At 43.9% G+C, this 26,002-nt stretch overlaps 1 protein-coding gene across 1 annotated transcript; it reads left to right on the top strand.

Annotated features, from left to right (window-relative positions):
- The first annotated feature begins 1,903 nt into the window (after window positions 1–1,903).
- On the top strand, window positions 1,904–25,428 carry LOC127477097 (dual specificity protein phosphatase 13-like). Its single transcript, XM_051800995.1, has 4 exons — window positions 1,904–2,151; window positions 16,265–16,456; window positions 17,164–17,384; window positions 25,006–25,428. The coding sequence occupies exons 2-4, from the start codon at window positions 16,266–16,268 to the stop codon at window positions 25,218–25,220; spliced, it is 627 nt and encodes a 208-aa protein (XP_051656955.1). The 5' UTR covers window positions 1,904–2,151; window position 16,265; the 3' UTR covers window positions 25,221–25,428.
- The last annotated feature ends 574 nt before the right edge of the window (window positions 25,429–26,002 follow it).

Here is a 26,002-nt window from a genome sequence, read left to right as displayed (position 1 = left end):
CTTTCATCTTTGTGTCTCTGGGCCACCATAAGAGCACTCAATAGCTACTGTCATCTGATGGATCAGTGCTGCCTGGAAACTATGTGAAGCACATCTGGCTTTTGGTTCCCAGAGGACAAGCATTTGCAGCACAAAGCCAGCTCAGGGATGGCAGTTTGCATTCCTAGTACCAAACTTCAGAATGCAGAGGCATGAATACTCCACACCATATGAGCTGGCTACTCAAAACTAGCACAGCAACAAGGGAAAACATTCCTTGACATTTCCAGTGTTGTCTGCAAGGTTGATTTCTGCCTTCAGAAGAGACAAGTCAGCACCTTTTATAACACTCCTCGGCAATATCTACATCTACTCTGTGGCACAGACTATACGAGTCAGAGCATAAAGCAGAACATTTGGCACTGAGGACCCGACCCTCATAGCAAGGGCATCTCAGGGGGTTTTGCTTTGGACTAACCCTGTGGGCTGGACAACCCTGAGCAGCAGCAGAGCAGTGCTGGAGCACTTCTTTGCTTTAGTTCCCTGTGTAAGGAAACCTGCTCATGAGCTCTGGGGCTGCTCTGCAAAGTCAACAAAATCACAGCAAGCAGGAAGAGCCAAATTAAAAGTATGTTTCAGACCCAAATCAAAACAGGCATGTTTCCATTACCAATTAAATTTAACGAAGTGATTTAAACTTACAAAACAAGTGGTTGTAGAGATGCCTCCAGCCTCAAGCACAAGAACCACATTGTCTTATGCTTCCCTGTATAGACGCAGGAACGAGGCCAGCCAGCCATTTTCGGCTGTAGAGCACAGGGCAGAGCTGAGGATGCTCTCGCTGGGGGTACGAGAGCACCGGCACAATAAACGGATTTCACAGGATACCGCGCTTTTAAAATACCAGTGGGTACAACTGGAAACCCGCAGCTTACTCGGATGATAAACACAGAGAATGTAACTTCTCAGGCCGCGATGTCTCGCGCGGGTTTTCTCCCAAGGGCGCACATCCCGCATCCCATCCCGGGCCCTCGGCCCGCAGCACCGCGCGGCGCCGCCAGGTGGCGCCATCGGCCCGGCGCGGGCGGCGCCCTCCGTCGGACCCGCACCGGGATCCACACCCGGGATCCACACCCGGGATCCACACCCGGGATCCACACCGGGATCCACACCCGGGATCCGCTCCCGGACCCGCACCGGGATCCACACCCGGGATCCACACCGGGATCCACACCCGGGATCCACACCCGGGATCCGCTCCCGGACCCGCACCGGGATCCACACCGGGATCCGCTGCTGGACCCGCACCGGGATCCACACCGGGATCCGCTCCCGGACCCGCACCGGGATCCACACCCGGGATCCGCTCCCGGACCCGCACCGGGATCCACACCGGGATCCGCTGCTGGACCCGCACCGGGATCCACACCGGGATCCGCTCCCGGACCCGCACCGGGATCCACACCCGGGATCCGCTCCCGGACCCGCACCGGGATCCACACCCGGGATCCGCTCCCGGACCCGCACCCACACCGGCTCAGGAGGGTCCCGGCGGGGTCGTGCCGAGCGGCGGGCGCTGCCCACCGGCCCTGGGCCTCAGCCCCGCGCCGGCCGTCCTGTTCCGAATTCGGGTCAAGCCCCGAGGGGCGCGGGGCAGCCGGTGCGGGGGCTGCGCTCGGAGCGCTCTCGCCCCGTCTCGCCCCGCCGGCCCGGCGGGCTGGGGCACAGCCCGCCCGCGGGGACGGACACAGCTGCCCCACCACGGACCGGGGCCAAGCCCAGACACCCCCCATTGCTCACAGCGGGGCTGAACCGCAGCTGCCCCGCGAGGAGCGCCCATGGCAAAGCCCTGTGTCGGGGCAGAGCGCAGCCCCCGGTCCCGGTACCGCCCGGCCGGGTCACAGCCGCTGGCACCGCCCGGCCACCGGCCCCCTCCAAAACTCTGCCCCCGCCGCCTGCCAGCTGCCGCGCTCCGGCTGGTGCCTGCAGGTCCAAAGAGGGTAGGGGAGTACGGGTTATAATTAACAGAATTAAAAATAGGCCTTCAATAAACTGAACACCCGGAGAGGCTAGAAATTTGTTGTGCAAGTGGCACGTTAGGAGGAAACTGGACTAGTATTACTCAAACAAAGGTAATCCAAGACACCGCAGCGCGGGAGCTTCGGCTACCAGGCAAGTACCTTTACGCTTGTTTACAAACCAACCCCCGTGAACTCAGTACCTGCACCGAGCAGCGTGAACACAACCACCGCCAGCTCCACCAGCAGCGAGACCACGGCAAAGCCAGGCCAGATCAGCGTCTCTGCCCTTGTACTCAGGAACTCTAATATTTGTGAAATTTTTAGTTTGCTTTCCAGCAGGATCACAGGCTGAGGATCTCTCGCTAAAAACGATGCTTAAATTCAATGGGTTGTTTTTTAAAATACCAATCTAGCTTGTATTCAAATTGCTTACAGATCTATCTTTAAGATAATAGCCATGAAACACTGTATCTGGGTTTCCTTCTTCTCAGCTGATGTTCACAAGTTGATCCTGGTAAGGGGGAGACTGTCCACATTGTCTCCAGACACTGGAGAAAATGTGAAACAGACTATGAATAAAATGCTGTGCAGTTCAAAAACAAAACCTGGAAGAAACAAAATGAAAGAGTAAGAAGTTTGAGAGGGGAGTGAGATTTTTTTAATACCAACTATTTATAGTTTGGGGCATTTATGGATTATTTTTAACTAAAATAGAATTTTCAGACAGAAATGGGATTTTTAATATCAGCAGTCTTCCTCAGAATATTTTTATTGAGGAAATATGTTTGTATGGCTATGGAAGCCATTGTGAAGCTTGGAGTAAAAGAGCACAGAAAGAGAAGACTGGGTTAAATTAATTCCTTCTAAATACCTACCAGCAGACTTGCTGTCTGTATGGGGAGCTGGAGACAAAATTGTACCAGGGTAAAAAGGATACTGTGTCTATTTATAGTGCTGCCTTCAACACCATAGGAATTCAAAGGAAAACTCCAACTCAGCACATAGTCTTCTCATCATCATCTTCTTCTGTCAAGATTAAATGGGGCCTGAGATCATTTCCCCAATAAATCCCTGCCAGGAAGTATCTGTTCCTTTGTGCAACAAGGAACTACCATGGTACAAATCACTCCAGAGGTCAAGTCCTCACCCAGCCAAATGTTACCACTTTCCTTTTGGTAGTTAAAGGAAGGGGAGAAAGAGAACCTTACAAGCCTCAGCACTTAAGCAGGAAAAACCAAAGATGTTTCACCTGCCGTGCATCCCTGCTCCCTGTACTGTCCCCTGGTCTTCTCACACAAGATGCTCCAGGGCACTTGCAAACAAAAGGGTAGCATAGCTCCAGCACAGTTCCAGTGCCAGGCAGCAGTGGTGGGAATAGGAACAGGGCACATAGTCATGGTCATTCATGGTGTCACTTGAGGCCAATATTACCCTGTGTGCCCCTCTTGCCACTGCAGGACCATCCATCTCTGGAAAGGAATGGGCTCCAGTAGTCATGTGGGACACCTATTTATCAGTAGAAATTATCTCTAGTGTTGAGAGTAGAAATGAGAGCAGCTTTGGAAAAGGTATTAGCAAAATCCTGACTGCCACTCTAAAAATAAGGCAGGCTCCTGGAGTTCCTTAGCGCCACTCTTCTTTTAGCATCATGGTGCCTCAGATCTTTCCTTCTCATCTTCCACCTTCCGGTTTCTCTTTAATAAGAGCTGCTTTTTCATTCTGCACAAAGCACTACCTACTCTCTCAGTGTTCCTCTTTTGTAATTCTGTTACCAAGCTGTCTGCTAGGTGGGGAGCAGAAGGTGCAGGACTTGGTGCTGCCTTTGAGGTACGGGTAATTATTATGTGCATCTGTTATTGTGGTTGCTGCCTCAACAGGTGGAAAACATGCTGTTCTCTGATAGATTTGCAGCACCCCATGCTCCTGCCTTGTCTTTTCTCTAAAGCCAGTCATGTGGTGTTCCTAAAATAATAAACACAGCCTCACTGCTGCCACAAAAACCCCTGGTAAATATATTTTTATGGGAATGAAGTATTAAAGGATTTGAACACTTATTCACTGAAAGCAAAATATGAGCAGTAAGGTTGGGTAAAGATTCAAAGGCTGGTTTGCTTCCTTTCCCTGGGGCACATCAAGCCTGTACTGTTTGCACTTTAGAGATGGATAGTGAGGAATTACTTAACCCAAAATGATGGAAACAATTCAGACTATAATAATATAGCATGAGAGTTTCTCACATTACATCTATTCCCCATACTGCTGGCTATACTCTGCCTTCAGATTCATGTGCACAACTCTCACTGGATTCCGGAGGAACTGTATTTGAAGCCAAAATGCATTTCATCGTCTTTCTGAAGTCTCTCTACAGTTTAGTGGCTTAATTCTGAGCTCAAGGACCAGGAACAAAGCTTGTCTAAACATTTCCCAGTGTCTGTCTCTGTGAGATTCCCATCTGTTTGGGTTTATTTTGAATTTCATCTTCCTACTTTCTTAAAAACACAAAGCACAAACACACGTTTCCTCTGCCCTGGAGTACAGGAGTCACCAAATTTCCCAGCAGGTTCTCTCACAACATATGATGGATCCAAGTTTCTCTAAAAATGCTACAAGCCCTTTGTGGAGTAGAAAGGGAGGAGACTAGAAACGCGGGCCAAATTTCTGAGTGTTATGAACATCCCCCATCCCCCAAAGGGACTCCATATCCTGTTTCCTCTCCAAAAAATTTCACCTGGCTTTGGGTTTCATTAAGAGAAATATATATTGCTCAAGTCCAGGCTCTAAGTCTTCAGTTTGTGCTTCCTGCTGACACTGCAGAGACTACAAGAACCATGAAAGCTGAGTCTGACTTTGGGGCTTCAATTTTGCTACAATAGCAGAGCAAATTAAATGGAGGGCACGTTAAGTGGATTGGGAGATTGTTGTTGACTAACAAATCTTCATTAAATTCCTGCACCAAGCTGTGCTGCATCTCTGATGAAGCTGATCACTGTTTCTCCTTCTGTGTTTCAACTATTTCTCCACCAGGTTTAAAAGAAATTCAAGTTTGCTTGAGGTCTAATTAGAAATAAAACACAATATTAATCCATCTTGCCCCATACATGCACCCAGTTTGGAGGTGTTGGTGTATCTTTCAAATAGACCAAGTTCCACTCTGTTCACCACCAGTTAGTTACAGCCCTAGTTTTTCCTAGCTCTTTTATTTACTGCCAGTGACTCACAGAGACTTTGTTCACTGTTTTATGGTGATTTTCTGGATCACTGGTTTGCATTACTGTTACTGGTTTGCATCTCCAGAGGTTTCAGCTCAAGAGTCACCAGCGTGAACCCCAAGAGTTCATAGAACTCACACCCCCCCAGAGCAAAGCCTGTGCCCAGCATAACATCAGCTTTCACAGGATTACAGCAAAGTCTTTTTCTGATGATGTTTGTGATTGAAGGGAGGCTACCACAACTGGGGCCTCTGAGAGCCTTCCCTGTAGACCACTACAGAAATACAGCTCCATAGATGTAACTCAGGTGCCAAGCTACTCTGCTGTATGGGCCTTAAAAACACTCTGCCTGGTTTAGGCCAGAGAGATTTAAGGAAAAAGTGCAAAATAAGAGGAATTAAACACAGTACTGAGAATTACATACCTTTAGCATCTGTAGGGTACATGCAGAGCAGGATCCTCTACCACAGGCTGCCTTTGCTGGAAGGGAAGAAACAATTACTAGGTATTTCTGTTCTAAGTATAAGGTAAGGAACAAAAAGTACATGCAGATACAGCATGAACAGGGAAGTTAGCCTTCAGTGTTATTCTTTGACAGGTACCAAAGTACTTGTTGGCCATGGAGATTGGCCATACCCCACACCACGTTGTCCTCAGAGTAACATAACACTTAAAAGGGTGGCCCTCAACCTTTTCTGTATAAAAAAGAAAGCATCGATTGTTTTGGTTTATGCAGGAGCACCTCAGCACACAAACTGTTACTGGTTTCTAGCACTTGGGCACTGCAACCTCCCCTTCACAAAGCTGCCTGTTTTGTCCCAGGCAAGACTGAAGATTGCAACAATAGCAGCTGCTTTCTAATGGGATCTGAATTTTTTTGTTTGTGGTTAACTGGTTCCTATGTTCTAGAAGAAAATGTGTTCTGTTTTTGTACCAGGTGATCAGTGACATTTGGGGGCATGTATTTTCAACTGCTAGTTAGTTTTAGAAAAATAGTAAGAGTTAACCTGAAGGACAAATGATCAGAAATACCTGTAATCCCAAGAGCTAACACAACTGCTGGGAAATTCTAGACCTCAAATCAGCTGTGCTATGGAAGATGAGGAGTTCCTATTTTTTTCCCTTCCACAAACTTAGTAGTGAGATTTTACAATGAGAAGAAAGCAATTTGCTTAGCTGACTTGGGATTTCATCTCCTTCCGTTGAATCCCTTAGACTATACACACATCAGCAAGCAAGTCTCAGCTGTGTTCAGGCTCAGTCTGACCTCTGTACTAACTTGATTTATTGTTTTTAGTTCTCAGATAGTATATTACGTTATAACTCAAAGGATCTGATTAGAACTAGCCAGTATTTTAATGATTTATGAGGGGCATCTGGGACTGCATGGGTAGCATACACATTGTATCATTGCTATAGGAGGAATCTGTACTGATCATATCAGCAGGCTCCAAGACAAAAGCATGTCAAATTCCAATAAGACTTAGTTCACAAACCTGATCTGACAGGTGGTCAAGCTTGCACTGGGACTGACTGTAGTTCTCATGGTGGGAATAAAACAAAACAGCTGGATTGCTTCTAGCCATCACATTATGAGAGGATTGCCATTCCTTTCTCTTGTTCTATTTCTGTCTTGCAGTGCTTAAGGAGGTGTTTATCCTTCCCAGTTCTGTAGCCAGAAACCTGGGCCACAGGAGCTTGCAATCAGCTCTGTGGTTTATCTTTCTGCCAGAAGATACTGGTGCGAAATACAGGCTACTGGAACTAGCCCTCCAGACCTCTCCAAGTGCTGCCATGGTTATCATATTGCTAGGAAGAATCAGATCAGAGAGGCTGGGGTTTTAAGTTGGTTTTAAGCCATAATGTCACTGCATTTAATAAGAGATCATACTATATTTTTTTTATATGTCTCTAAAAAGGGACTTTGCAGGCATGGAAAGAAAGGTATCAGGAGCACAGCAGAGTAAATAAGGGTTTCTGCAGATAAAGCAGATAAAGGGTTTCTGCATCCTTGGCTCGATTTTATGTGTTCTGAATTTTCTTCTGAGCACTGAAGCCAACATCTGCCAAAGCATTCCTAGAAAACCTCGTCCCCTAGCATGGAAGTCCAACCTTGACTGTGACTCACCTCATATTGTAAGCTGCTTTTTGCTCATAAGAGGCAAGGGAAAGATTTTGACCCATATTAAGCCCGAGGGTGACTTCTTACCCAGGTTCAGCTATCACTACCAATGTTTGGCAGCACTCTGTCCCTGGGCTGCCTCCCAGCTCAGACTTGTGGAGAGATATAGAAAAATCATCCCGCTTAACTTTACCATCTCCACCTGTGCAGTAGGAACAGCACTGTTCCTCACAAGCTCGCTGTGATAACAACCATGAAAGGCATCCCAGTGCTCAAGAAACACCAGGGAACCTTGGCCACCTACCTCCTGCTGTTTCCCATCTTCCTTCCTAGCATGTTATTCAACCCTCCTGCTATGCCAGTGTAGGGGTAAGTGTCTGCAGTCTCTTGTAAGTTGGGTAGCATAGAGCTATGTCTGTGGTGCTGGTAGAGACCACAGGACAAGAACAAAGAGCAGTGAAACTTTCAATGCCCCCAAACAGAACAGAATAAAAAAAAAAAGGCAATATATTGTTTTTGAGATAGAAAAACATACCAGAGCTAGTCACAGGGGAGAAGCGCTTTGCATTGTGCCATCCTTTTGGTTAGATCCTTGGGGCAGAAACCATTCATTTGTAATGGGATTCTTTGAATTCTGAAGCCTGATGTTTTCAGTTCTGGGCTGGAGGACAGTGCTATATTAGTTATTGTTAACAGCAGCCTCATTCACCTTCAGATGTGGGCTGCTAAACTCTGTTGGGCCACAGGACACCAACCTAAGGGACTGGATTCCAACTGAGGGGCTGAGCAAGGCACAGCACAGGAAATCCTTGGCCTCTGAACATTGCCAAAGCAAGAAACAAACATTTAGGAGCAACTTGGGAAAATTAGATGAGTCTAGATTAAAGGTATGCAATATGGAGTTAACCTGAAGAGTAAAACTATGGCTGAGAGACTGGAAGCAACATCCAAGTGACACTTTGTCCTTCTTTCATGAAGCTTGATGCAGCATACCCAATAACTGGCTTTCACATGTTGTGTTCAATTAGAAGTGAGATGTCACCCCTTATAAAGCAGACTGTATATACAAGAGTGTAGTAGTAGGGCTGCTTGGCAGTCATAGTTTCACCCCAAACAGTCATGAAGAGGGAGCAAAGAATGTGCCATGGAGTGTACAGGCTCTGTCTCTCACACGGCGACAGTGCTGAAGCTGAAATGCGTCACCACAAAGGTGAGCCTCCAGTCACCAGATCTGCTTCAGAGAAACAGACTCAGCACATTTCAGGCCATCTGTGAATAAATTCAAGGTTGTACCTCTCCGCAGAGCCATGCTGTACTAACATCATTGAGTAATGAGAGCAACACACGCTCTCTGCAACCACAGGCTGCAAATACAGGTAAAGCATTGCTACAGGTAATGAAAAAGCAACTAGGATTCATGTTGTTCGGGGAGGGTGAGGGCTTTGGAGTGGATGTACCAAAAAACCAGTGTCAGCCAGACAACCCAGCTGGTTCTGACTGGCAGCTCCAAGAGGAAATAAAAGTGGCACATGTTGCTCCTGATTTAGAGCAACCTGCATCAGCTTGCCAGCCTGTCTTTTAGAAATGTTTTATCCTTCAGTTTTTTCAGTAAGCTTCTGAGGGTGCTTCTAAAAGGAAAAACAGAGTTTGCCTATTCAGAGGATACAGGCCTTCACCTCTAACAAGTTATTGCTGGAGGCAAGAGACATACAGTGATGCAACAGTCCTTGTGGCCAGGAGAAGAGCCAACGTTAACACAGAAGAACTAAATTTTAGGGAAGCTTGTCTTCAAGGGCAACCATAGGGATAGCAACAGTGTTTCATGAATATAGCGTGTCTAAGAGCCGTTTAGTGCTACAGTGCTGTAGATTATGAATTTTGTTTTCTCAAGAAGGAGTGAAAAATGTCAGTACTGAATGGAGGAAGGAGTTAAAGACTGTCAGACTGACAACTGGTGAAGTCTGGTGGCTGAAGTCCATTGCAGTGGAAGACACAACAACAAAGTTTGATCTAGGAGCGGTAGCCTGATGGGGAGCTAGAGAGACTGCAAAACATGGGCATACTGTTGCAGTCACAAATAGCAGGGAGGTGTGGTAGATGCATTTCAGACCAGCTACTGTCTTTGGGTCATACGAAGTGTGTCTGATTGTCTACTAGATCAGGTTGGGTTAATGGGTGTAAGGATGCACGTGGCAGCTAGAGCAAATGGGCTCCAGAGGGCCCAATTTTGCAGCTGAACTTCTGTGCTAACAACTAAAAGCCTTGCACATTTGCTGGGACTAGGGCTGGAGGGGAACCAATTTTCCTTTGCTTGCTTGCCAAGAGCCAAGTTCAGGTCCTTGGAGCTCTACAGTGCTCCTGCTCCAGCTGATGACTTCATGAACACCTAGTGTGGGGAGGAACATGGTTCCCTGTACAGCCTTAAACATTTGTGTTTCCCTGCATATGCTGGTGACATCATTGCCACCTGAGGGCCCGAACTCCAGTCTTGGCAGGTAAAAGCTTTTTTGGTCACCTTACATTGGAGTTCTTGCTCTCAATGCATATTTATGTAATGATTGTTAGATGGCTGTAATTAAATGACTGTAAAGCACCACCTAAAATGCACCAGTAATAAATTCTTAATAGCTGATGCTATAACAAGCGGTTACCAAAAAAAAATATATCGTAACATGCAGATTGTTAACAACGTCTGGGCCTGTTTAATGCTCAGCTTTAAATAGTTACAATGCACACCATTAAAATGGCATGTAAAATTTGTAACTAGTAAATAAAAAATCCAATTCAGCAACAAAATATACCCAAGCTTCAGTGGTGAAGAAGGCACAGAAAAGCTTGGGGTGGATGAACCTCTGCAATCCTTCTGGTGGTGCTACCTATCAGCCATGGTTTCTGTAAAGCATACTCCAGGTGCCTGCCTCTGCCTTGTATAGACTCTGTCCAAGCCTCTGGTCTGACTCATAAACATGGTTGGGATCCCACTTATATTACAAAAATGGAACTATGTCCAAAAAACCCTTGGTTTTGCATTTTGTGAGGAAGGGGTGGGTCAGGGAAAATTTATTTTGCTGCTCATATTGTTCACTTCTCTTATCCACTCAAAGCTGCAGTGTGGGCAATAACTCTACAGAGATGATTTCCCACAGCTAAAGAATAAAATAAATACACATTCAAGACCCAGAAAAATTAGCAAAATCAGCAGGTGATCAGCTTTTGCACACTTGGTACAACACTGCTGCACATCAAAGGATGGCTGCCTCTGTCTGGCCAGTCAGGAACTGCACACATGATTGGTAAATACAAATGTACTAATCAGATGATGACAAGAGAATATTTTATACCACAGCTACAGCAAAACCTTCTAAGGCCACCCTGCCTCAGGGCCTGCATGCTAATGCACATCCTGAAACAGTCAAGACCATCAGGTCTGAGCCCTGCTGCCTGGCCCACAGACTTGCTATGAAAAAATTAGACATTTTTGAGGCTTCTGAGGCCTGGCAACCCATAACATCAGTGGAAACTGTGGTAAACTCAGCATATTTGAGAACCAGGACGGGTTGATTAATTTCTTCCTTACATTTGAATAGTGCTTTGCATCAAAAATGTAGCTGCTGTTTTCCCTGGATGCCACACAGAGGAAAACTCGACAGAGGGGAGGCATTATAATCTCTAAAGTCAGGACAGAAAATTTGCACCAACACAATACTGAGGGGGGAAAAAACCCCAATCAGATGTTTTCCCCTTCCTTGTGCTGCTCAAAGCTGTCCAGTACAGAGATTTAGTTAGTCTGCTCCTCAACATAGGCTCTGCGTGGTCTGTGGAGAGCAAGTCCACCTAATGGATTTTGCCAAGCCACACCATGTGGGTGACAGTTGAGGGTCTGGAAGCCTCTACTAAATTTGGAAGTGCTGTTCAGATTACATCCTCTAGCTGCTGGCAAGATTTTCTTACAAACAGTTGGCTACTCAAATACCTTGTGCCTCTGTAGAAGCTGCCTCTATCTCAGCATTCAAGTGCAGCCAGCCCTACCTCAGTCCTCGCTGTGTTTGATTCATACCATCCACGTCTCCTGGTGCTCCCAGCAACTGACAAATTGTGACTCCAGCGAGACTATCGGGTTAAACACTAAAGAAGAAAGAATGATGACAGTAATACTTGTCATTTGTGTGGCAGTGTAGCAACACAAAACCCCCTCTCAAACATATGTTATCTTGGAGGAATCTTTCCAAGGGACAGGCTTTCTGAGAAATGTTTATGACTTTTGAATACACAATAGGAATGAACTTGACATGACCTACTCGGCCAAGCCCTGGGCTTCAGCCTGGTCTTTTGCCACCATAAATCAGCCTATTTGAAGTGTAGTGAGCCTGATATCTTCACGAGGATAACGAGGTTACAGTACATACCAGCTTGAGAAAACACAGGATGTAGAGTACTTTGTTCCCATGATTTAAAGATTCAGAAATAATTTTACTAATGTTAGAGGAAAATGGCTATGTTCTACCCATACAGAAAAGCCAACACAGGCCCTGGGATCATTAAAATATTTGGTACCTGATTGAAATGACAGCATTGACATCTATATTATATATTCTCATACTCAGATCCCTCCTTTATCTTGGCATTGGAAAACACAAGGAAAAGCAGAGGATGTAAAGGCTTTCTAGTAAATATCCTAGACACAAGAGTTGTTTTTTTTTCTCCTGACTTTCCAGATCATCATGCTGCAGGGTTTTGTCCTGTTTCATCTCAGCCTTCATACCATCCTCTCAGCTTGATCTCGTACCAACATAATGTCAAATTGTCAGATTACACTAACTTTTGATTTTGTTCTTATTTAATTAAATATTATGGACCTGGAGAAATTGGATAAAAAGTGGTCTGTGTGTGCAAGGACTGAGACATCTGCCGTGGGATACCTGACTCTAAAGGTCCTCTCCTCAGCATGGCACTGGATAGCACTAATTATGTCACAGACAAAGCTGTAGTCACTGAATTAACTGAAAACCAACCAAAGCATGCACAGTATAATGCAGTCCACAGGGGCACTCACTGCTGGGAAGAGCCTAAACAGTCAGGAAGGAGATATTACCTGGGACCTCTCACAGGAGCACTTTGCTTTCTTCCTGGGATATATAAGGAACCATTGACCTGGCTGCTCTCATAGCCCAACTGCAGCAAAGCCACCAGGGCACACCAGTCCAGGAAGGTGGCTACAGGTGCAGGCATGGATGGTGGCACATACAGCCTGTGTCATGCTCTAGGTCACTCTAGATCATCAGAATGACCTTCTGCTCTGCAATAGGCCCCTTTCATTACAATTCTCCTGCTAGTCATAATTAAGGAAATTCTATTACATAGTTCAGATACAATTACAGTCGCAGTACAAACCAATTCAGAATTAATATAAATGTAATGGTCAGATTTCTTCTATGTGATTGACTAATTACTGTAATACAACTCCAGTAGGGCAAAGATCAGGAATATTTCATATCATCATCATTCAGAAACAAGTATTTTAAAACTGTATTACTCATTCATACAACACACATCACAGAAACAGATCCACTACAGAAAATCCATATAGAGGAATTGAGCTGAGAATCATTAAAAACATATTTTTAAAATGAACAACCACCACATTATTACATATAATCATTTTCCTTTCACACTAATTTGTTTTAATCTATTCATGTTCCTTATAAAACATTACACAAAATTTTAATCACAGCATTGCTTTCTTTAAATATGTGCATTTCAGTAATGACACTTGCATGTATAAATTTAGTGAGTTAAAATGTTAGACTGATGCTAGAACTGAGCAGTCATTTATTCAGAAAAAAAAATTGCCTTGTTTTCCTGTCTGTGAATTTTCTATGGAAAGCTATTATTTTTTCAGTGTATTCATTATTCAATATATTAGTTGAATAGTCCTACAGAGAATTCTCTGCTTTTGAATCATTCACAGCCTGTTAGTTCCAGTTATTTCACATTTGAAATTTGAACTCCAGTTCTTCCTTTTTATTGGACATAGAGTTTACATGAACTGATGCTGTTCTCCAGTTGAAAAAATGTGACCAGAATGAAGATGAAATAAGTTTTGTACACAGCATCAGCACTTCACATCTGTGATTCAACAGGAGTAGATTCCTTAGCTATAATACAATATCCATATGAGCACAAGCTGAAAGTCATCTTAGTATTTCTGAAGAAGCACACCCATCTTATAAAGAACATTATTCCACAGCTTTCAATATCCATGTAGCACACAGGACACCTCCTCTTTCCTAGCCTATGTAGTTTTGTTCCCTTCTAGAAAGACAACTTAAACAAAAACAAAAACAACAAAAACAACAAACAAACAACAACAACAAAATCCCAACAAAAACCCCACACACCAAAAAACCCAAACCAACAAACCAACCAACCAAACAAAAAAATCCCCACAAAAAACCCAAAACCAACCAAACAAAAAAAAGGAGCACTTTTCCTAAGGCGCACTTATACATCAGAGTTTTCCACCCAGCCTTTTAACAGCTGGAGTTATGGACCTAGAAAGCCCAGCTCCCAGAAGGGCTGTGCTAGTGAGTTGCTGGGTGTCCCTCCCTGTCTTAGCAGCAACCTGAATGTCACAACATCACCAGGACTTCTGGGGAGTACCCTGCAATTCTCCACTCCCATGAGGCTTAGGAAAGCAAGGTTGACAGCAGCCTTCAGTCCTCTAAGGTTAGGTAATAGGAAAATCAAAATATTTATACAGTGGAGAGGACAAGGGGAAGGGATAACAGGCAGCACCCAAAAGAGTTTAAGGCAGTTTAAAGTAACTTCACAGGGAGTGAGTAGTGCCCTAGAGTGGTCATTAGATACACTGCAAGGAATGAGGTACATCAAAAAAGGGTAACATTTGCTGCAGATATTATGAGGTGGGAAGGATTGGAGGAGGCTGTTATTCTTGAAAGTACTTATTGAACTGGCAGATCGCCCTGTGGTTAGGGCACAGGAAATGCAAGTCCCATTTCTGCTGCAGACCTCCTGTGTGGGATCAGAGACGTCACACTGGTGTCCAAGATCACCAGCAGGAGCCAGGCAGACTTGGCACAGGGGGCACTAGGGTGACCAGTGTCAAAGAAGCTATCAAAATCAGTGGGAAATGCCTGTTCCAGTACAGGAATTCCTCCATGCCTCCTCTTGCATAAAACCATCCAAAATGGGCAAAAACATCTGCTTTTGTTTTCACAGTAAAAGCTGACACTGGAGGAGATATGCACATTTGGGAGGGGAGCACATTCCACAGTGGAGCTCTTTGTAATGCTCTTGGAACAATACAAGATCATCCTGGGAACATCACTTGGTGAAAACTTGCTGTATTCAAGAGGCCAAAGCTGCCATGAAGGTAGCAGAAGGTGGTCTACTGAAATAACAGAGGGCCCCTCTTGGCAACTGGGTGGCAAGGCAGATCACCCCACAAGCATGGCAGGAGAGTGGCTTCTAGGGTCCTTTCTGTGGCCTGACACTGACACTTCCCTCCTCCATATCCTATGGATATATAAGGGAATTAGTTACTCCATTTTCCATTCAGCAAAGCAATGGATGAATATGAAGGTGCAATGAGATCCCAAAGCATGCTAGTCTTCAGACCCTCTTGTTCCATCTTTGTGCATGCAAAGATAAATATTTAAGAAAAAAATACACACCAAAATCTGAACTTAGGGCTAGAGAAAACAGGATGATGAGAAACTAGGAAAATCTTTTCACTAGAGTAAGTGTTTGGAAAGAAATTGTCAATGTCCATACTTGTTAATGATAGAGATTTTCAGAAAAAGATGCAAGATTTCAGGTTTGCTGTCCTGGACTGTTCTACCCCAAACTGCCCCTCAATTTATGCAAAAGACATGCAGCAGGCAGTGCCAGAGCAAGACTTTGACCCACTGACTGCAACTTCACCCATGTCCTAGATAGATGCTTCTGTTTTAAGGCTCATGAATTGACAGACCTCGTGGTATCTCTGTAATGCAGATACTTGACTAATTTTTAGAACATAGAAAAAATATATTTCTAAAATTTTCTTAGAACAGAATCCTGGGAAAAATAGAATTTCTATTCCCCTCTTTAAAAATCCTCCCAACAGTTCAAATCTATAGTTAGCACTAGGAACCACTATTTCAAAGAAACATACCACATGGGAACAGAGTAATTCCAGAGATAAAGGGATGCCTAAAAAAGTGTTTCTCCTTGTAACTGAAGTACTTACTTCGAGATTAGAAAGGGGATAGCTCTTGGAGGGAGCAGAGAGGAGAGGAATGCAAATGAAACAACTTATTTAAAAAATAGGTTAATGCTCATATGAATGACAGCTGGAATCACTTTAACTCATGCAGATTTTTCTAAACATTTGTCATAAGGACAAGTATGGCTGGTAACAACCAGTGGAAAGAACCAAAATATTCCTTACAGAGTTTTTCCCATTGAAGCTGACAATTAATAGCTAATCAGTGAATAAGATTTTTCATGACCGATTCTGTTCAGTTCAGCTCAGTTTGCTGAGCAACTTTTAAAAGACAAATCAGATTAAGTATATACAAGGAAGTCCTAGTTATATGATTAAAGGAAAACCTCAGCATAACAAATTAGTACCTTGTTGTCTACCCATTGAGTAGACACCTTTACACAATACATATTCCATAGCATTACGGCTTTCCATTTGAAAGGGGAACTCTCGTGCAGGCACATCGAGGGCTGGGCTTTTTCACTGTGTCAATAGTAGTGTCTAGAATTCCAGAGAGTAGTAGGAACTTCCCCACTTCCTATTAAAAGAAAAATCTTTAAAAATTATAATAATGAAGTTTTAATCATGTTTGACAAGGTGAGAGAAAGAGAGGGAGTCCTCAGAAATGTCTCTGGCTGCTGGTGAATGTCTGCTCCCCCTCTTTCAGGATGGCCTGGGACTCCTTGTGCGGCGGGGACTTGCGGCGCCCCAAGATAAGAAGCACCTCAAGGTGGACGCCTGGCAGTCAGAGCAGTGCTGGGACACCGTCCCTGGAGGAGCTGCGGCGCCTGCTCTGCACACGCTCATCCCCCACGGGGCACGTGGATGAAGTCTGGCCAAACCTCTACGTGGGAGACCTGTAAGAGAGGGAAGGGTTGAAGGTGCTAATGCAGCTCTTAGCCCCTACCCTATTTCCCCCCCCATCTTCTGCTCCTTATTTAAAAGAAAGAGAGCTAGGCACTAATTTGGGGACTCCTCACAAGTCTAAGTGTTGAACAAGGTTGAACTTGCATAGGATGCTGCAGCATAGAGAAAAGGCATCCTAACTAAAGTAAGTAACTGAAAAGAATACACACACACACACCCCGCTCCTGGTTTCTCCTCCTGCTTTAGTACAGGAGTCCCACACCGCAAATGTTTGCTGGAGCCATGGCATCAGTACTTCAGGCAGTCATGCCAGAGCTGGGTAAAACAGGAACAACCTCATTTTCTCCTCGCATTGCCAGATGGCATCAGTCCCCTGAATTGATGGATGCTCAGCAGAGGTGACTTGGTGAGAAAGCAAACCAGAAAGATCTTGGCTTGTGCAGAAATATCTCCACCACCACCTTTCATCAGTTGAGAAGAACCACCTAAACAGGTGTTTGGGAAACAAATGTGGAAAACCTAAAAGTCAGTTTCTTAACTGCTGTCTCAAAGCATTTTGATGGACGCTTTGGACCCGATTAATCTGCCTGAAAATAGGCACCACAACTTCGTGCAGTTTTAACAAACTCAGCATCAGCAGCATATTCTACCCCACATTGCAATGCAGCAATCAAATATAACTCACCATCTTTCTTCCAGGTATGTTGCTCGTGACAAAGCCCAGCTGAGCCGAATGGGCATCTCCCACGTGGTGAACGCCGCTGCCGGGCGATTCCGCATCAACACCGGACCCACCTTCTATAATGACTTGCCTGTGCACTACTACGGAGTAGAAGCAGAGGACAACCCAAACTTTGATCTCAGCATTCACTTCTACCCAGTTGCTCAGTACATCAGAGAAGCACTGAATTCCCCAAGAGGTAACTAGACCATCTGCGCATGTTGCATATCTTCTGCATGGCAGACAAGCAGGACAAGTTATCAGATATTTGACATTAACCAACCACCTACATATGTAAGTAAGAATAGAGATACCCAAACCCAGTAGAATCCCACCTGCCTCTTGAATTCCCCTGTGGGAGTTTCCCTGTTTCAGGGTGCACTGAACAGGCTTTCAAAGGGGTTCTCCCTGTGCCTAGTGTTACTCATCAGCAAAAGACAAAATAACAAGTATCCTTTATTACCTATAGGGACACACTGATCTGGGAGGAGGCACATTATTTGATCTTTTAGAATTAGTGGTGGGGTTTAAAATAAAAGACGAGGGCAAATATCGTGTTTGAGTAAGAAGATTCAACTATAATGCTACAATCTGTGCAAATCCTACAAACACAGAATAGAGAAGAACTTCCTAGAAAGCAATTCTGAGAGCTTAAGCAATACCACCAGCCAGGTATAATGTCATGCTGTTGCTAGAAGAAATATAACCTTGAAATAGGAAGATACAAAAAAATTCAAAATCCCTGGATTTGCTAAACACAGACCAGGTATAATGCCAGAGTCCTGGCTCTAATGGGGGATCACTACTATTAAGGACAAACCTTCACAAAAGCAAGTCTCCACTGTGCCACAAAACTGTACAGATACTACTCAAAAATAAGTGATTAAGAGGACAGTTATACACTCAGCCAACTTTGCTTGCATCATGGTGAGCCTTAATATCAATCAGGGTCCTAAAGTACTATCTACCCAACTTACTCATATGTAGCTAGTAGATCTAATCCACTCCATACAAGCTAGGAAGAGGAGACACAGTGACTGCAAACAATGTATCTCCATGCTGGATACCTCTGCAGTTACTCTTCTTTGGAGGGCTTGATCTACTCCATTAAAAAATATTTGCCTTTGAGCAATTGAGGGCTGTGTTTGGATTTCAAACCCACAAACATATTTGGGGAACTTGGATCTGCACCCATTTCTATTACAGCATACGCTATTTGCAATTGAAGCCATTATTGGCAATGCTCCAGAGAAAGGTAAGATCCAAAATCTGTTGATCTGTGTGTAAGAGCAAACTTGCAAATCAGTTGACAAAAGACAGAAAACAACAGATGAGTTGTGGTAGCCAAAAAAGCAAACGAAACTAGTGCTTTGCAAAATGCATGCCCGAATAATAAAATTATGAATGCAGAACAAGTTACGGCTCAAGGCATATTTATCCCTACTCCCATGCTTTTAATATTGCTTTACTGAACTCCATATGGAAGCAGGGTTCTGGGAATGGAGACAAGGTGAAATTTAATCATATACTGTCCAGCTGTTCCTGACATTCATCATTTTAAGGAAAGTGCAACAGTTTAGAAAATATATAAACAAGATGTTCTGGAAGCATAATTTCCCAAGGTACAGAAATTTAGCAGCTAAATACCCATGACCCGTTCACGGATGAGACAGGGAGGGGATTGTTACTCACATCATTCAGAAGAAGAAAAAAAAGAAGCATTTATTATAAGCATTGATGTTGAAAAAAAATATACCAGGTGACAAGAGGCCTGTTCATATTAAATTCAGGATGTAACAAGGTACTACTGCTTGTCTGAGAAGTCATTTAAGACTGCTGCTTAACTATGACAAGCAAACTCAACTTCTTTTTTCTTTAATGAAAATATATTATCTTTTGTTACCTGGGAGGACAGGTCAAAGTTAAGCCTGTATGAGGCACAAACATGTTTAAAACTATGAATCAAATACTCCTTAGAATTAAGAACTGTTACTCCCATCATGCTTGAAAAAAATTCTGATGCTTTACATAAGAAGTCCAGAAAACAGCATGGACAGATTTATCCCATATTTCTACCTTAGCTGAACAAAACATGTCTTTGATGATGTAAGGAATTTATTTTTAAGGCAATTTCTTCAAAACCTGATGCCAGAGGGTGCACAAAAGGAAGCATGGAAGTGTGCACTCACATGTTCCTAATTGGGAGCTATTCCTGTCACAGTGGTCAATGGTTGCATCACACCCCGACCAACTTCCTTCATCATCTCTGTTGTACAGATTTGGAAATACATGCACTACTATTGCAGCCATGCCATATAAGCATTATTTTATGATCCTTGCTTCCTTGGCTGCCTTTCCTTCAGCACAGCCTAGCTGTTTCTTTGCCCATGCAACAGAGCTGTTTGGGGAGGCTCAGACAAGGGTGAGCAGATGCATAATCTGTCCCCTTCCCTACAAGGAAAAACATGGAGTCAAGAAAGTATTGGCCTTCTTCCTCATGCTCAAGCTCAAAGGGCAACAACTTGAATATCAATATTGACCCTTTGCATGGCCACCTGTACAATTTGCATTTTTCTGGAGTGCAGCTAAACCTAAAGTAAATCAGTAGGGTTTGGTAAAGTCTAGCAGAAGAGGGACAGAAAGTGAACTTGATGAAAGTATGTCACAAAAATCATTAAACTAACACTGTGCTCAGAGAAAGATTCCCAGGTAGAGAGTTTCACCTTTTATTGACCTCTGAACATGTGTAAAACAGGCAGGTTAAAATTACCCATTAACTTCCTGAAATGGCAAACTCTCTCAAAAGCCCTTCTTCCACTTCAGTAGACCAAAAGAAAAGTTAGGCTCCCTTCTCCTGCCGCTTTCTTGATGGTGGGAGTTGTGAAAGCAGAAGAGAAACCCTTTGGAGAAAAGGGTCCTCTCTCTGCCGCAAGTGCATAATGTACATCAGTCTGACCTCCCACTTTCCAATAGGTGACAGCTCTTACCTCTTCCAGAGACAGGGAAGAAGGGACATGCCACCATTTAAAGCTCTCTGTAGGTTTCTTGGTATTTTCAGCTGTGACAAAACAGATATTTGGATTAATCAAGAAAAAGACAGTGGATTCTGCACCTGGCTAAAACCTAACAGGAGATGAGAAAACCATGGTGGAGTGGGAAGAGCCCCTGGGGCCCATTAGCCCAGCTGAGCTCTTCTCCTGGTGAGCAGAATGCTTCTGCTGGATCCAATGGAGCAAGGGCAGCTGGGGAGTTCACTGCGAGTGACAGATCTAGAGTCTGGTCTAAAGCCAAATTGAATCCATCCTGCAAGAAAGCAAGGGCTAGTTCAGGACATTTAGCTCTGTTAATGATGATTAGCAAAAGGACAATAAGTTATTATGTGTTTTAATGACTGATTCTGTTCAACAGCATTGAATTTCCCAACTTGAATTTGGCCAACAATGTTGAATGTGCAAACTTTATCCCTAGTGCAAACCCTTTGATGTTAGCAGAGTTATAGCAGGCATGAGCTGGATAGAATATCCATAATCCACTGTTAAAAACCAAGTGTTATTGTTCTGCACAAATCCCAGCCAGATGACAGTTATTGTCTGCCTCCACAAAAAGTAGTTTGAGATGTGTGGTGCAAAATTTCAAATAAGGATTGCAAGATCTAATAATGCCAGAAGCTAAGTGCCCCCACTTCTCCTCAGATAATCCCATTATTCCTAAGGGATCCTGTTTTGTGCTCAGAGAGAAGGTTGCAACATGGTTGTAATGTGGGACCAGTCCAACTTCTCCTTGCACTGTATGTTCAATCAAATGGGGGTGGGGAAGGCAGAAGTGGAGGATGCCAGCATGGACTCCATGCTGCAGACAATCTGCAGCCTGGCCTTCTTATAGCCACACAACAGGGGAATGCACCACAACTGCCTCTGTGAACGTTGCTTTCCCAGGCTGTGGTCCAGGAGCCACCCAGCAATCCGAGCCTTGGTGCTGGGACAGGACATCTCAGCTACCTCCCGTGAGAGGCTGAAGGAAGTTGCCCAGCACAGTTGGCCCATGAGGTACAGACGTGTTTCAGGCACTGGTCAAATGCAGTATATCATGGGGGGGTTCAGTGTCACAACCCATTTGCAGTTACTGCTAAGAGACAAGAGTCTGAACCTGTCAACAGAACCAAATAGCAACAAAGCTTGTGTTTCCTTACTCAAGTTCAACATTCAATTTGTTTGCTACAAATAATCACATAGTAAATTCAAATCTGCTTTCATTAGAGCAATTTTACGTTAATTAAATCATTTCACATGACTGATTTATCTGCAACAAACAAGTCATTTTATTGTCAGTGTATCAGCATTTATCATAACCTCTGTGCATGGTGAAACAAAGGCTAACAATGTGGAACAGATATTGCACATGTGAAAGAGATAATACACCTGCATCCTCATGGGAACAAGTGTATTAGAGAGCCATGCAGATTAAGTCCAAGGTCAACACTTGAGGCTTGTCCAGGTTTTCACTGAGACATCTTCTAAAGCTATTTACTGATATAGGAGGATGCTTCTGAAGAGCAGATAAGACAGAGAAGCAGGGAAGAAAATTCAGTGTGTTCTTACTGGACACTGCCTCCTCTCAAGTTAGACACAAAACAGAAGAGAGTCAGCCTGTACAAGCAGAAGCCTGGAATTTGTTCTGCTTTCTGTGCCTCCAAAAAAACCACAACAGGCAATATTTAATGGCAACAGCTATACTTGTGCTCAACTTGGTCTTCAGTTCGAGGCTGCAGACAAAAATTAAGTTCAGAACATCAAGTCTCCTGTCCCCCATCCAATTTATGGCCAAATTTAGACTGAATTTCAAAACATACAGTGATGTGAAATTAAATCTAACATAAGGCCATCTCTTTCTGGTTTTTTCTTGTTTGTTTTTCCCTCTTCTGATGCAGTTCAAACCATACATTCTTTTTTTTTTAGTTGGAGAGTGCTGGTACACAGAAGTTTTCAGGGGAAAAAAAAAAAAAGAAGTGGTTCTGATTCCAAGAAAAATTTTCAGAACACATTGTTCCTTGGCTTCTGTTATCTGGGGTGCACATTATGGTGAATATCTGGATTTCCCCAGTCCCTGCCACTACATTGTAGTTATGCCTACTGCAAACTACTGAAACACAGATTTTCCAAAGATCTTTTGGACTAGCCCTATTGGCAGTATTTGTCAAACAGAAATTGTGCTCCTGACTCCTTTACACTCCTCTGAAAATCCCAGACCAGGATTATTTGGGTCCAAAGTACCTCCTCTGGGGAAGATACTACAGCATACATACCCTACAAGGTTAGTGAGAAGGCTAATGATAGTGCAGCACAGTGAAAAAGAAGTCTAGTGGAAATTCAAATTGGTATTATCTTTTAGCAGGGGTGCAAAACATTTCTCCATATTCCCATAAAAAGCAGAACTTCACTTCCAAGAATTCCCATGGAGTTAATGGAATTGACAGACAGATTAATTTAACTTGAATAATGGTATTGATATCCTAGTAAATTCTATGGAGCTGTACCTGAATGACAACAAAAACCAGAAATTCTGCAAAACTGGCATTACACTGGAAAACCCTCTTCCCTCCCCCAAAGGTTTTGATGCCCAGTCCAACTCTGCTGTCACCAGAGCTGTTTTCACCACTTTCTTGGAGACTATATTTGTCCCTTTATTTCTACTGAAGACATGTCTATCTTTAGGTCTGTGCTCAGATTTCTCATGCCAGGATAATGAGAGGTGGCTGTGTCACACACATTGTGGAATCCAACACTTCTCCCAACCTGCTGGCCAGAGCAGGTTTTTACAACACATGCTTGCACTCTCCGAGCATGTGGCTGTGCCATCATCATTAGTCAGAACTAAAACAGTTGCTAAATAAATCCTCTGTCATAAACAAAGTGGGATTTAAGATTAAAAGCTGTGCACAAAGAACTCAGTATTAACACCCAGGGAGATGGGGGCAATCAGTCTGATGTTTTTGTCTGGATCTAGACTCATCATCCAACAAGGATATTTTTGTCTCACTTCCTAGAGTGAGAATTTAAGATGCTGTAAGCACAAACAAAACAAGGAACTGGCCCTGAAAAGCTGTCTGTTCTTTCTACCCCTCCTTACATTTTGCACAGAAGTAGCATCTGAGATAGTTTATTCCATCTCGGAAGCAAAGAAGTAGCATGGGATTTTTGTCACTGATTTTTCATCTTTTTCTGGATATAAACTGTATTGTCACTAAATGGCATTGTGTACAGCTATACAATTAGTGAACGAGAGACCACAAATGTGACAGCCAATAAAAATTAAAATTTAGAAAAGGTAGAAAATATTTTGTTTCAAACTTGTTAAGATTCACAGTGAAGAAGTGTTCTGAAATTTTCATGCTAAAAAGACCACATTTTCTTCAGCTGCCTTAATGGGAGACAGAGTTGTCCATTAGGTGGTCAGAAGTTCAAATCTGATTCTAATTACTTGTTACTTTAATAATGGCTAATTGCTGAGCCATGGTCTCTGTGAAAAAAACTAGATCTCATTGCAGCAAAGGACAAGAGAGTTTGAAAATGTTCAGGCATGGCTATAATTGAGTAGAACAAAGAAAAATTTTCCCCAAAAATTTCCCACTAATTATACCATTTTTGTGAAAGTTGAAGAATTTTACAATATTTACAAGATGCAAATTTTCAGCTTCCAGAATGAGCTCTTTGTTCACATCCAGGGGGAAAGGACTAAAAACCTGAATTCTTCCATCTGAGAGCAATCCTTTTGAAAAAAGTTTCCATTAAGTTCAAGTAAGACCATTTAAAAAAGTGTTCATCTCCTTCCAGCATGGGTCAAAGTCATACATTAGAAAGCTGAGAAACAGTCACAATAAAGAATTGTGTTTCTCAGGCTGCTTCCATTTGTGATCACAGCAGGAAAACCAAAAGCAGAGCAGAGGGATGGAGGGAGCTATACTTCTAGATCCCTGGAAGGTGCTTTCTGAGGCTGGCTTACAGCAAGAGGGGAAGGATTCCCAAAATTACTCTTAATGAACTCCTAATGAAGATGCACACCTCACATGGAAATCTCTGGAAAACTAAAAACATTTCATAAATTGTCTTTCTATTGATCACTTAACAAAGAGGGGAAGATAAAGGCATTAGGGAAGGATAATGACTAGTACAGAGTAGGCTACAGAAATAAAAAAATATAAGTGAGCTGGTGCAAACGGCACGTACAAACAGGAGCTGCTCTTAACAGTAATGCCCATTTTCCTCACACACTTCCAACAAAGTCTGGGCAGCAGTCAGAACCCTCAGAAAGCATTACTACCCTAAGCAAAATAAAAAAAAGAGCTCGTAGAAAACCAGGACTGTTCTTCTAACAGCAGTGAGCACTCCTGAGCATTGCACTTTGGAAAGCCCAAGTTTCCAGGCCCTGTGGTAGTACATAACCTGCCAAGGCTGCTTCCCACAGCATGGCCTTCAAGCATGAACACTTGAAGCTTTGCCAGCGAGTACATCACTCCCAAAACCACACATGAGCAAGCAGGGACACAGTGGATGGCAGGCTGTATAGGAGGGATAAGGGTATGCTGTCAGGCTGACAGTTAAACTCAAGCAAGCAACCACAGATCCTGGAACACAATAACGAATTTTCTGTCCCCAGCCACCAAAAGCCCCATGTTCCCCCACCAGCACTGCAGGAGGGCTGCTCTGCAAGGCTGTGCATACCTGCCTGCCCATCCCCAGGATCAGCTCCCATCTCTGCTCCAACACAATAACCCCCACCATTTGGCCTGCTGGCGTAATTGCATCTCTCTCTCCTTTTTCCAGGCAAAGTACTGGTTCACTGTGCAATGGGAGTCAGTCGATCTGCAACTCTTGTCCTCGCTTTCCTGATGATCTGTGAAGACATGTCCCTCGCCGACGCAATTCGGACTGTGCGCTCACACAGAGGGATCTGCCCCAACTCCGGCTTCCTCAAGCAGCTTCAGGAGTTGGACCTCCAGTTAGGAAGGGGGACAGGCAGAGGAGCAGAGGCCTGCTAGCACCAAGAAGACATGTCTCCTGACACCAGACCAAGAGATGCTGCCCTCACTGAAGACTGCAAGGATGCTGTCAGGACTGCTCTGCAGATGCACTGAGAAACTTTGGGAAAAGGCTATGAGCAAACTGTTAGGAGCTGTTAGGCATGTGTTTTTTGGATAAGCCCACTAATTGGAAAGAAAATGAAATAAAGAAGGATTCAAACTGGCAGTTTTGCTCACCTGGGCCTGTTTATTTAACTACCTGTTGGGCAGGGCATAGGGAGCAGTTGGGTTTTCATGCAGAATTAAAAGGCAGCACAGTCAACTTGAAAAAATACTTTTTACTTGCTTATAATTACATTTATATGGCAAGAGGGAAAATGGCTAAACTAGTAAATAGAAAAGGAAAGTGTGAGGCTTTTAAGCAAATCTTTTAACATTTCACATCCAGCTGGCTTAGGGTGAGACTTCAGACTTTGCAAGCTGACACGCTCCTTTGGTCTGACACGGTGACACTAGTCAGGATCCAACTCAGACCTAGGGCTCCCCCTGTTACAAGCCATGGAGGCTGTTGCTGGACCTTCACAAGTCCTTTTAGCTTCAAATCCATGGCAAATGCTCAGAACACAAAATCCTCAGGAGCCAGTACTGGAGGTCCCAACCAGAGGCTGCACCCTGGGGCACGGCTGCTGACAGCCTTTCTGCTGGTCAGAGGGGAGGAAGGTATCCCCTTGCACACACAGAGCAAGAGGCACACTGCCCACTGGCACACTGCAGGGCAGCAGCAGTTCCAGACAGAAATG

Source organism: Manacus candei, unplaced genomic scaffold (genome assembly GCF_025592945.1).
Source record: "Manacus candei isolate 608988 ecotype Guabito, Panama unplaced genomic scaffold, ASM2559294v1 h1tg000050l, whole genome shotgun sequence".
Lineage (NCBI taxonomy): Eukaryota > Metazoa > Chordata > Aves > Passeriformes > Pipridae > Manacus > Manacus candei.
Note: the sequence above shows the minus strand (reverse complement) of the source record. Positions and strands in the feature narration are given on the sequence as shown.

Excerpts from the sequence above, each read along its gene's own strand:
- LOC127477097 (XM_051800995.1), top strand. The coding sequence starts at position 16,266 with ATGGCCTGGGACTCCTTGTGCGGCGGGGACTTGCGGCGCCCCAAGATA. Across the intron at positions 16,457-17,163 it reads AACCTCTACGTGGGAGACCT|GTATGTTGCTCGTGACAAAG; the intron begins GTAAGAGAGGGA and ends TCTTTCTTCCAG. Across the intron at positions 17,385-25,005 it reads AGCACTGAATTCCCCAAGAG|GCAAAGTACTGGTTCACTGT; the intron begins GTAACTAGACCA and ends TCCTTTTTCCAG.